Source organism: Mus pahari, chromosome 6 (genome assembly GCF_900095145.1).
Source record: "Mus pahari chromosome 6, PAHARI_EIJ_v1.1, whole genome shotgun sequence".
Taxonomy (NCBI): Eukaryota; Metazoa; Chordata; class Mammalia; order Rodentia; family Muridae; genus Mus; species Mus pahari.
In genome coordinates this window covers 18997174-19009528 of record NC_034595.1, presented here as the reverse complement: position 1 = coordinate 19009528, position 12355 = coordinate 18997174, and the positions used below count along the sequence as shown (strand labels likewise).

At 40.1% G+C, this 12355-nt stretch overlaps 1 protein-coding gene across 1 annotated transcript in view; it reads right to left on the bottom strand.

Annotated features, from left to right (window-relative positions):
* Pappa (pappalysin 1) overlaps positions 1-12355 on the bottom strand; it is a 229112-nt gene that overhangs the window by 161468 nt on the left and 55289 nt on the right. Inside the window, exons 4-5 of the mRNA XM_021200408.2 lie at positions 10239-10532; positions 2537-2729 (exon numbers count right to left, since the gene is read on the bottom strand). Of these exons, the coding sequence (XP_021056067.1) occupies positions 2537-2729; positions 10239-10532 (487 nt within the window). The remainder of the gene's footprint in view (positions 1-2536; positions 2730-10238; positions 10533-12355) is intronic.

Below are 12355 nucleotides of genomic sequence, written 5' to 3'. Positions count from 1 at the left end.
ATACTTTGGAAGTATAAAATAATATTTATACACAGGTTTATAATAATTAAAGAAGGGTGATGAAGAAGCCTGTCACCTTTCATACCTATCATTTTCTGTGTCTGTAAGATGAAAATGTTGACAATGCACTGTTTTAGCCACTAGAAACCGTATAAAGCAGTATAGGTCATTATAATGTCAGTTGTGGGCAACAGAGCACTAAGGTTTATTTCTGCAATCTAATTGGAACTGTCCCCTTTGACCAACATCTTCACTTCAAACATCCACCTAGATCTACCCTCCTCCAGTGAACATCATTCTCTCTACATTCAATGACTCAACTTTATAATAGTCCACACATAAGGGAGATCAGGCATGCTTGTCCTTCTGGGGTAAGCAGATTTCAATAAAATAATGACCTCCAGACTCATGCTATGTGTTTTAAATGACAGGTTTCTCTGCTGACTTTTAAAGGCTGGCTAATATTCCATAACCTCTTTACCTGATGATGGATATTCAGGTTGTTTCTGTATCTTAGATATGTGATTGATGCTATACAGAGCATGTGAAACAAGGTTTCCTTTCAACCAACTACTTCTGATCCCTTCTTTTTCTTTTACATTTTTTTTTTGTATGCCTTGCGCCTGTGTTTGCATTGGTATGTTTTGCACAAGTGTGGATGTGTGGTATGTACAAGTGTACATCTGTATTGGGGGCCTGAGACTGGTGTCAGGAGCCATCCTCCATTGCTCTTCCAACTAATTCATCAAGCTGGGTTTCTCAGTCCAACCAAAGACTCACTGCTATGGCTAGTCTTGTGAGCCAGTTTGCTCTGGGATCCCCTGACTCCACTCTCATAGGTCAGGTTGTCCCAGGATTGGCTGTGGTTTGAGGATCTGATCAGATCCATATGTTTTAAATGTAAATGTTTAACTACTGAACTACCTCTCCAGCCTCTGATTTAATTTCTTTTGGATATGTATGTATTAATGCAATAGCCGGATCATATAGCTCTAGTTTAATTGTCTGAGGAGAATGCCTATTATTTTCTATAATGACTAAATTAATTTACAGTCCCACAAACACTGCATAAGATTCTCCTTCCCCATATACCTTGCTATTTTTCTAGTGTGTTTTTGGGAATAGCCATTTTAAGACTTTGAGATGATTAACCATTTCAGTTATAAGTTGCAATTTCCCTGCTAATTAGTGAAAGTGAGCATTTAAACATGTACCCATTAGCTATTTACCTCTGAGAAATCTTAGGTGAGGTCTTGTGCTTAGTTTTTCTTATACACAAATACACATATACACAAGGAGTAAACGAGAGCTTTTTGCCACCTTTTGTGAGGAAAGTTAATACCTCCTTCACACTCTAGTCTGGAGCCACCCAATGAAGGCCCCTAGGATTCATAGACAAGGTATTCTGAAATGTTGTTGAGGACCTGTTTCCCGCACTTTCTATGAGCTCTTGGCCAAGTTTCTCAGACTCTTTCAGCTTCACCGCTCTCCTTATCTGACACATGAGGAACATTTTTATTCTGATACTGGGTTGCTGGGAATATTAAATAAGACTCTTGGCCTCATATGTGTTAAGCAAGAGCCCTGCCACTGAACTGCATGCCTAGCTAGGAAGCTTGTCCATCTAGCTTCCTCAAAGTTTGAGCTCCTTGGAAGTCTATAGTGAACGGATTCATGAGAAGGCATTGAATTTAGGTCTCCCCTTTCTCACCACCTGAAGACATAATCAGACGCATTTTTAGGAAAAGACAGTTAAAAACAATCTGTGAATCTGACATGTCAGGTGGCATTTGGATGACCAGTAACAGACCAGGGAGCAAATCTGTGGGGTCTTACACTAGATTAGTCTCTGGTTTTCTCAAAATATACTAAGTATAAACCTTATGATGCTATATAACCATACATTTTTGCAAACTAAATAGTACAATGCTATTATTTTATACAATGAGAAATACACACACACACACACACACACACACATATATGAAAGGGTTTTCAGAGGCAATTTCAAATCCTGTATTAACGGAGACAACACCAGAAACTATTTCTTGCAATAGAAATTTCCAACTTTTTTGGACTTGGGCAAATTGGGAGAATATGTTTTTAAAGATTCTCTCATTATGTAGCCCTTGCTGGCCTAGAACTCACTGTGCAGACTAGACTAGCCTTGAACTTACAGGGATCTGCCTATTTCTACCTCTCAAGTGGTGAGATTAAAGACAAGTGCCACCAGATTACAGTGTATTAGATTTTCATTTCTCACCTACCCCACTTCCCAAGCTTCTAATAATAAAGTTAATTTAGCCTCCCATTCATGAGGAAGTATACATTATTACTGGATCATTTCTTTTAACAATATTCTTATATCATCTTTCTCAAACTTATCAGTGTGCCCCTGGGTACCAGTCACTGCTGAGTAGTGGCTTTCTTTCTAAGACTTTGCCTTCCTAGCATGGAGAGAGAGAGAGAGAGAGAGAGAGAGAGAGAGAGAGAGAGAGAGAGAGAGAGCACACAACACTCCCCAGGCCACACTCACCTTTCAAAGAAGTGGCCATCGATGGGTGGGAACCACTCTAGCATCACAGAGTCCATTGTGTGCCCCACAACTTGGGGCGCAAGAGCTACAGGTGCTGGCTTTCTGGAGGGCTGCCAGCTCTGGTATACGAGGTCCAGGTAACAGTGCATTCGGGAGACTTGATTGGGCGTGAAAGAGTCTGTACAGTCGTCATCTGTAAGAGTCAGAAAGAGAGAAAAAAGTAAAGAGAGAAGAAAGACAAGACCCCAAGCTGCACAGGCAGGTGTGCAAGAGAAGAATGACAGTCTCCACGCAGCCAGAAAATCAGCGCCCGAGGGTGTCCTGGCCAGCTCAGGGTAGCCTCTCCTAGTGCTGAGAAGTTAATGGTCTGTGAACGAATTAGTGCGGCCATCACTCCTGAAGACGGGTGAGAGGAAACAGGAGGGAAGGGATGGTGAAGGAAAAGGAAGCCAGGATCTTAGAGGAGAACTACTACGGCTAAGGACAAAGATGAAACAAGCTGCTTATCCCCTGGCCCCAAGTCAGCAATGCCTCCACCCCCATTCACTTTTGTTTATTCATTTCTTCATTAATTCACTTTTTTTTTACCCACTTATTTATTCACTCATTTATGTGGTCATTAGTTTTCTGTTGTATTTCTTCACATTCATACATTCATCCACTCGTGTTAATGAATTCTACTTTTCCCTATTGCAAAGATACTGTTTTTGAAACAAATCTACTCAGTATCTAATTCACGGTCAGTGTCATAAACCAGGGCTGTGGAAGGATGGGACTTAAAAAATGTTCCTGCCCTTAAGGGAGTATGAACACATCACATGAGCCGGGATTGTTCTATGTTCACTAACGAGATGTAGATCATCACTGAATTGATAGAGATGGCATGTGGGGGAAGAGAACCAACCAAAAAGGCACCAAAGATGGACGGACATGTGAGGTCAATTAGAACACTTGGTTGAGGTGGAGAAAGAAAGTCAGTCTAAAAACATGGTAACTACATGGCTAGAGGCATGTAAAGCTCAGGCCTTGCCATAGTTAGGAAGTGAATACACATGTCAGGCTGTATATAGAATACTACCTTAGCTGGATTTCCATTGCTGTAATAAAGGTCCTGACCAAAAACAACCTGGGGAGGAAGGGTTTATTTGATCTATACTTCCATGTCACAGTTCATCTTAGGGGAATGTCAGGGCAGGAGCTCAAGGCTAGAACCTGGAGGCAGGAATTAAGCAGAGGCTATGGAGGAATGCTGCTTACTGCCTTGTTCCTAATAGTCTGTTCAGTCTGTTTTCTTATACAACACTGGACCAGCTGTTTACTGGTGGCACTTCCTACAGTGAGCTCTGTCCTTCTACATAAATCATTAATAAAATGCCACCATACACATGCCTACAGGCCAATATGATGAAAGGTATTTTTCCAACTGTGGTTTCTTCTTCTCAAATGACCCTGGCTAGGGTCAAGTTGATGATACACTAACCAGTACAGATGGGAACAAGAGCAAACACATCTCCCTAGGGTATATGCATGTCTCTGAGACATATGCTTAGCATGTGGTAACTATGAGTCAGGCATGGAATGACAAGCTTTGGACAGTTACTCTGAATCTCCCAACACATGCTAGTTTGGGAGTGGATATTATCATTTTCTCTCTCTTTGTGGAGTTAGGAACTCAGGCTATATTCAAGCAAGCCACTTTTCCTATGCCACAGAGTTAAGCATATCTGGGGTTTGGAACAAAGCTATGCTTCTAAGTAATGCTATGACTTTACCCTGCTAAGCACAAATGAAATATATTATAGGTAAAGTCTCCAGCAGGTGGCTTGCACATGGGACTTCAGCCCAGTTCTAGTCTAAGGGGGGATTGGAAACAATCTCTCAGATGGAGTGACCTTCAGTTTCACTCTCCCTTTTCCAGAGTGTGGGCTTAAGGCAGAGACCCAAGTCAGCCCCTCAGGAAGAGCTTTGCCTCCTGTTTCTTTTTCCAACATTCTGATTCAGTTCCCCTGGGAACAAGAAAAAAAAAAGACACTGTTTGGCTTGGTTTCCTAATGTACCATTCCCTTCTCAGGGGTATTTGCTTGGTCAGGATTACCACAGCTAGGCCCCAGATGAGGAGCGTAGACCTCACCAGATCTTAAAAATAAAAGTGCTGCTGGAATCCAGTAGCATAAACTCACTTCTCCTTATCAGAAAATAATTTCAGACAGGTGCTGGGCAGCAGGACATGACCTTGCAGGGAACAGACAAGGGCGTGAGAGTTTGTATGGCAAGGCTGGCTTGGGTTCTCTTAGTAATTTGGACAGTCTTCTCTTCAGCACCCCAAGGGAAAGCTTTAAGACATTTGGCAACATCAGAAGAGCCTAGTGTTCCTTAACAAGCATTGCACAGGAGCGACAGCAAATTGCTCTCAAGTCTAGATCCACCATGTAACTCCCCAAATCCGGTGGCTACCTATTGCCAGGGGTCTGAACACCTCAGCCCGAGGATGGCCAGAACACAAGTTCATTGTTCATAAACACTGTGATCTGTACACTTTGTGCAAAATGTCTGGAAAAGGCTGCTAAGTAGATTAGATGCAGGTGGAGGGTTTGATGGTTCAAGAAAGAAAATGTTACAAGATACAGAGTTAAGGGAGCAAGTGTCTCTATGCCCTTGGCACCTCCGTTTTCCATCTGCAAAGTGGGAACAACGGGGACCATAAGAGTGTTCATCCCATAATATGACTGAGCTGGAGTGTGAGACACAAGAACTCTATCTACTTCATGGCAATGCTCACTGACTCATACTTGGGAGAAGTAAGTGAATAACACATATGTGTGTGTGTGTGTGTGTGTGTGTGTGTGTGTGTGTGTGTGTACGTGCGTGCGTGTGAAACTTGGAGGAAGAAGAATCAAGGCTCAGAGTATAAATCATGAATTCTTTCAAATCTAATACTAGCCCACATGGCTCTAATACTGGCACCATGGATGGACTGAGATGAGGAAAACCTTTGCCTTCAGGGAGAGGACTGGTTCCTGAAGCATTGTCACCATAGTAAAAATATTAACACGGAATATACACTTAAAGGACATTCCTAAATCAGAATACTAACTGAAGACTAACAACTCTCCTAATTTTATATATCATTTTCCTGACATATAGATGAGGGGTATTTAGGGGTATTTAAATCAATTCAACCAGAGGTTATTAAGGATTCAAATGGGATACAGAAAACACCAAGAAAAGAATTATTGGAAATATGAAGTATTTTTTATTTAGGAACTTCTGATTACTGTGTCTTCAAAGAAGTTTGTTTTCCTTTTATAATTTAAATAGTAACCATTTCTATTTGTCAATAGGAACAAGTTTGAAAATGAATAGGTGATAGAAGTTAGTAGGGGATAGGGATCCATTTGAACTTTATGAAGTTGAAAAACATCTGTCCCAGATTATATCACACTGAGACTTAGTTACTATCAGAATCTTGGGCAAAATCCCAAAGGTTTGCATTTATCATAAATGCTGTCTCAATTGGCTCATGTATAAAGTCAGGCCCACTTGTCTGCCAGCCTCAAAGAGCGCCACCTCTGCCATCTGCAGTCCCTTCACCTAGATCTTCAGGCTCATCTTGTTCCTCTGTTCCCATTTTGTCTAAGTAAAAGGGCCACTGAGAACTTCTGCTCTTGGAGGGGTTTCTCGGGCTCCCATGCTTTTGCTGTAGAGCTCCAGGCTTGCAACCTGAGCCATGTTCTGAGGGGTATATTGCATGGAGAATCAGGACAGACACTTAACCAACTCAACTACCTGTAGGACCTTGGACAAAATGCTGACCCTGGTAGTCTCATTTTCACTCACTACAATTTGAAGGATGGTGACAGTCTTCCTTAGAAAGCTGATGTAAGCAATTAACAAGCTTGCTGACATTACGTAAGTGGATACATTTTGGTAAAATCTTGTCGTTTGAGTTTTGCTTTTAAAGTTATAACAATAGGCTCAGTAATAAATTATTAGAAAAGCTATGCTAACTGTAAAATTTTGAAATATGTGTCAAATAAACATAGCCCTAAGCTCTGTACCTATAAATAATATAATTTTTGTCTAATGCATGTGCATGCACGTGTGTGTGTGTGTGTGTGTGTGTGTGTGGTATGAATATAGTAAATTTATGTAATTCTCATCATATATGTGACTTGTACATATGACTAGGACTATGATATTCTCCATATCAAATAGTTAATAAATACTCCTTATCATTTGTCAAGCACTATTTAGCCTACTGAGGACAATTCTAGATTCTGTTCTTGTATGATCACTAACGGTAAGGGTGGTTATTTGCCATGAATTATAAAAATAAACAAGGATCCAAAAAAAGAAATAATATGCCTACGACCAAACACTACAATGTAAGACATTCAGTTTCAGCTTCCTGACACAACACCTCAAGTTTTGCATGCTATTTCCTTTGGCCATACTCTACATTTTGTTCAGTGATGTCATAGTGTTCTGTAATGTGGGATGTTTTGCAGTTCACTTTGGTTTCCATTATCTTCAAGCTTGTAAACCAGTTTTAGCTTTTTCTTTTTGCATAGATTTATTTATTTTTTATTAGATTTATTTTCTATGCCTGGCATATAGTAAACGTTTAAGAAATATTTAGAGTTTGGACACTGCTAAGAACTTTCTTGCTGCTAAATCTTTAAACTCATCAATTGGTTTATTTGCTTCAAGTATATTCTTTATAGACAGGACTGCTTGTGTTAAAACATGTATGCATATTGGGCCAAAGCATGTATGCACTCTAGACATTCCTAACATACAGGAAGATGCTATCATAACAGCAGGCTGGAAAAAATTTCTAAGATCCTATACTCTATGCCTAGGTATCTGTGAAATATCCTCAATACAGTCTGCTATCTTCAGGAAACTGGGGCAGGGTTACTACTCATCTATCTATCAAGTGCTTAGCCAATAGGTTAGTATAGCATATACTTTGGTGCTTTCTATTGAAGTGTCTTTGACACATCAGCTGCCTGCTGCCTACAACTCCGAACCACTCGGGAGCCTTTCATACTTCCTCTGAATAGTAAAGTGAGTGGTTAATAACCCCAATTCTGAAGTAAGAAAGTCTTGGATTTAAGTTATGTGTTTGAATCTGAGCAAGTTTCTTGTGCTATTTGAACCACATTTTCTGCATCCCTAAACTGATTATGTTAATAATATGGCTTATCTCTTTGGGTTAATTTACATTATCCATTTATTTATTACATTTCATTATTGTTATACACACACACATAATACACTATTTGTGTTATTTATATTATTTCTTGTATATCGGAGGTACTCAATTATTGTTGGTCTTCAAAGATCAAAATGGTAGTTACCAATACATGTGGCCTTCTCCATTTAAATTAATTAAAGGGTAAAAATTCAGGTCCTCAGTTACACCAGTTATATTTAAAGTGCTCAGTAGTCACATATAGCTGATGGCTATTATATTGCAAAGCACACACATAAACCTTGACTATTTTGGCAGGCAGATCTGCTTGAGGAATGAGCACCCAGCAAAGAGAGGCAGCTGGAAGAAGTCAACTCGGCAATGACTGCCCTCTGTTCTGGACAGAGAGCCCTGTGCATCCCTTTCCTTAGCTCTGAGAAGCCCGCTCTGCTCTGCATTTTGAATTTGGTCCAGCGGCTTTTGTCACCTCATCTATCAGAGATCCTAAGGACAACAAACATTTCCAAGCTCAGGGTTGCTTTGACGATGCTTTGGGGGTGTAAGTTTGTTATCTCAGCTCAGTAAATTAGTTCTGCTGTTAATGGGTCAGTGAGCTGAGGAGATCCTTTCAAAACAACAATAGTAAATTAATCACCCTTTAGATCTTCTCAAAGGGAAACAAAAAGGAGATTTAGTTTATGGGGGCCTGGTAGCTGGTGGAAGCTCCTATCCCCTAAGAAGCAGGCAAACTTCCAAACTCTTATTATTGTTTATTTCCCATGTGTGCTGAGCTGTCTACTGAAAGGTGCTACAGAGATGGGATGTAAGCAGGGCACCGGATGTGGAGTGTCAGTATGTTTGGAAATGGGAGCCCAGAAGGAATCTGATTTTGAGGAAATACTGAGCACCCTGGCTGTTTTTAGAATCCAATCTAAAGACACTTTATAGATCCAGAAGTGGGTTACTCACTTTGCAAGTGACATCACTTTTAAGTTGTAAAAGCCACACACTAGAAAGTCCCCAGGAGCTATCAGCTAAAGAGGAAACTGTAAGGACCGTTGTGATCATTGAATCTTTTTTTGTGTTCACTGGCAAAATTTCTTTTCAACCACAGTATCCATCAAAACTCCTACAGGAATGTAAAACAGCCGGAAGCAGCCTTTCCTAGTTCAGTCCTGAATTAGGAACTTCACCCTTACTTCCACACCAAGCAGGAGGTAGAGTGAAAAGAACATCTAGAATTCCCTACTTAACCACCGGTTAGGTCTTTTTGAAAGAATAGCATAAGACAGACAGGGGAAAGAGTAATTGGTATCCAATGTGTCATAGGAAGCAATCGACCCCAGTAACCCACAGTATTATCATCTGTAAAACTGGATGGTTCTTGTTCCGTGCATGTGTTGTGAGAATTAAAGGAGAGGGAACACATTAAAGTCTTTTATAAATGTAAAGTCTTTGTATAAATGGTTATACAAATAAAAATACTACTATTGGAAGAAATAATCGCATATACCTCTTATAAGAAAAATGAGCTTGGTTAAAATACAAAATGAAAAAAAGATAGTTTATTCATTTTCTTCCTTTTGTGATACAATAAAAGGCTATTGTCTACTTCATATAATTTGCTTGCTCTCATGGAGAAGAGATGACTAAATTAAATGTTATAGTAGAATTCAGTAAGGGTCTACTCAGTCCACTTGTTGACAGTTGATCACAGGGAACCATAATCAGGGCCATGACCACCCTGAGGAAGCAGTGGTTTGATCTAATTTGCCAAAGCTGCTAAAATGGCTTTAAGTGGTCTTGATGTAGCCTGTGCTAACAGGAAGCACAGGACATCCTGGGACCTAGATCATGAGTCCTTAATATGGTTTCTGATGGCACTGAAAGGGCTGTAAAAAGTTAAAAGAAGTTAGGAAAAATACCATACCCAATACTGTATGACAATTTTGTGTTTGCAAGAAAGAAAGCTTTTTCTCCAGTCTCCAAGATAAAAATGAGCATATGAAAATTGTACTTATCTACTGAAGACCCTGGTTAAATAAAAAGCTTCAACAATCCACTAGTGTAGAACAGGAAAGCTACAAAACTAGGAGTAACCTTTCAGGCCACATAGAAAGTTTTTTGGTTTTTTTTTGTTGTTTGTTTGTTTTTGTGTGTATTATTTTATTTTATCTGTCTATCTATCTATCTATCTATCTATCTATCTATCTATTTATTTATTTTAGAAAGCAGAGGTAGAAAACAGATAACTCCGAGCATCAGTCCCCTGTAGTTCTCCCTGGATTTACTGGCTTTGGTTTCAGCCATCCGGTATACATTCACGTATAACATCTCTCTTGTATTTCAGAAATGCTCATGAATTAGATGTTATTCTGATTGCTTGGAAAGAAAAGTCTCTATCTTAGTAAAATGAGTAGTTACTTCAAGGCTAACCTGAGCTAGAGCCCATGTCTGACATTTGGTCCTGTTTCAAACTGGGCTACAGTCAGGGTAGGACCCTACCTGCATAGCTCATGAAGTTGTTGTAAGGAGTGTTGAAGAAGCCATGAAAGCCACAAGTGTCATTCCCTGGTCCAGGGTCTCCACAAAACTTGTGTTTGGGGGCTGGGTTGGTGTCATTGCAGAGGTCTCCAGTTTCAAACGAGGGCTCTGTCTCCATGCAGGGATCACTGCAGGACTGGATTTCTGAGATGCCACGGAAGATGTGATAGAGGCCCAGGCTGTGACCAATCTCATGGATCATGGTGTGGGTGTGTCCAGGAATGCCATAGAAAGATGGGTTCAAGACAATACCGCCTTCAAGGAGAAAACCAGAGCATTAGGCAACTGTCTGTTTCAGGCTAAAAGAGCTCAGAAGTCAATCAAAGAGAAAAATATGCTACTTATTTAAACTGTCAGTCTTCTTTATTCTATGCCCCTACTGTTTCTGGGTTGTCACAACTCTGCTATGAGTGACAGGTTAGCAGAACTGATAGGAGTGTCAACAATTACTTTGCATCATGCTTGAAAAGGAAACATTACCCTTCCAGAGGAGTTGCACTTGCCTAAACTGAAGCTGAGCTGCTGAAAACACACTGTTTTGGTAAGGATTTTGATCTCTGGCCTGACTGGACTTTCTCCTGGAAACTATACCTTAGATTACAATATATGCCAGGCGTCACATTTGTTTCAAATCCTGCTGTATAGATGAATGCCTCAAACAGGTTCACACTCCTCAGCTCTGGCTTTCATTTTGCCTTCATTAACCCTGTCACATCCTGCAACCTGATTACCATCTTTCAATCTCCTGCCTTCATCTCTAATACTCTAAAAGCAAGTGCATTCAGGAAAGTCACCCATGGGTTGTACTCTTCTAAAAGATTGCTTATAACAGCAATTGATGTTTCTTGATTCAGACGCTGCAGAGAGTCATTAAGGAGGACAGCTCCCATTATCATATCATAACTTAAACATAAAGACATCCATTCATAAAGGACCCTCCCCTGTTTAAGAGAAGTGTGACGGTGGAATTTGAAATCAACATTATTGGGCTGAGACTAGAATATATTATTTGATTGTCTTGGTGAGACTTAATTTTCACCTTGACAAAGTCCAGGGTCATCTGAAAGGAGAAACCCTTATTGATGCATTTTTCAGGATTTTCAGGTCTATGAGCACGTCTCTGAGAGTTTCTCTTTATTATTAGTTTATGCAACCTCTGTTAGGTTGGTGTGGGTTATACTAAAGCTAAGCATGAACTAGTAAGACAGGAAGCCAGAGAATAAGCCAGCAAGCAGCAGTCCCTCATGCTACCTGCCTGCAAGTTCTCATCTCAAGTTCAAGCCCTGACTTCCTTCGAAGATGGATTGTGACCTGGAAGTATAAACCAAATAAACCCTTTCCTCCCTAAGATGCTTTTGGCCTGAATGATTTATTACATCAACCAAATGTAATTGGAGTACTGATTAAATATGTGTTGAATATTTGATGAATGATAACACATCTTTAAAAGCATTGTGAGATATAACTAATTACTTCCAAGGAGGTTGAGTAACCCCTGACAGATATGAAATAGCTACTTATTATCTACCTACATGAGAACAAAGTATATTGAAAATACTTATAAACCTAGCAGAAATGAGTTTCATACCCTAACCCTGCCCTGTAGCATCCGGATTTGCATTTTAAAAAGCGACCTGGGTGACTCAACTGCCTGCTCGGTATTGAGAAATAAATGACTATGCCTCATGTCCCCAAAGAGGGAACATCACAGAGTTTATAAAACTAGAACCAACTTCAGTGGAAGCAATTAACAGTACTTGTCCCATGTGCATCTTAGACATTGACATACAGGTTGCTAGAAAAATATTTAAACTTTAAACCCTGGAAGTGTTTAAGAGAAGGTTAAAACTTAGGTATGAGAGCCTTGGAAGCAGAGGTGTTAAGTGTCTCATGGAGGAAGGACAAGGCAGTAATGTATGGTACAGTTTTGTCTAGGACTAAATTGCTTGGTCTGTCCTCAGACACATGGAGTCTACAAAGTCTTAAGTGCTTGGAGACTTCTTACACAAAGATAAAGGTGTGTGTGTGTGTGTATGTGTGTGTGTGTGTGTGTGTGTGTGTGTGTGTGTGTGTGTGTG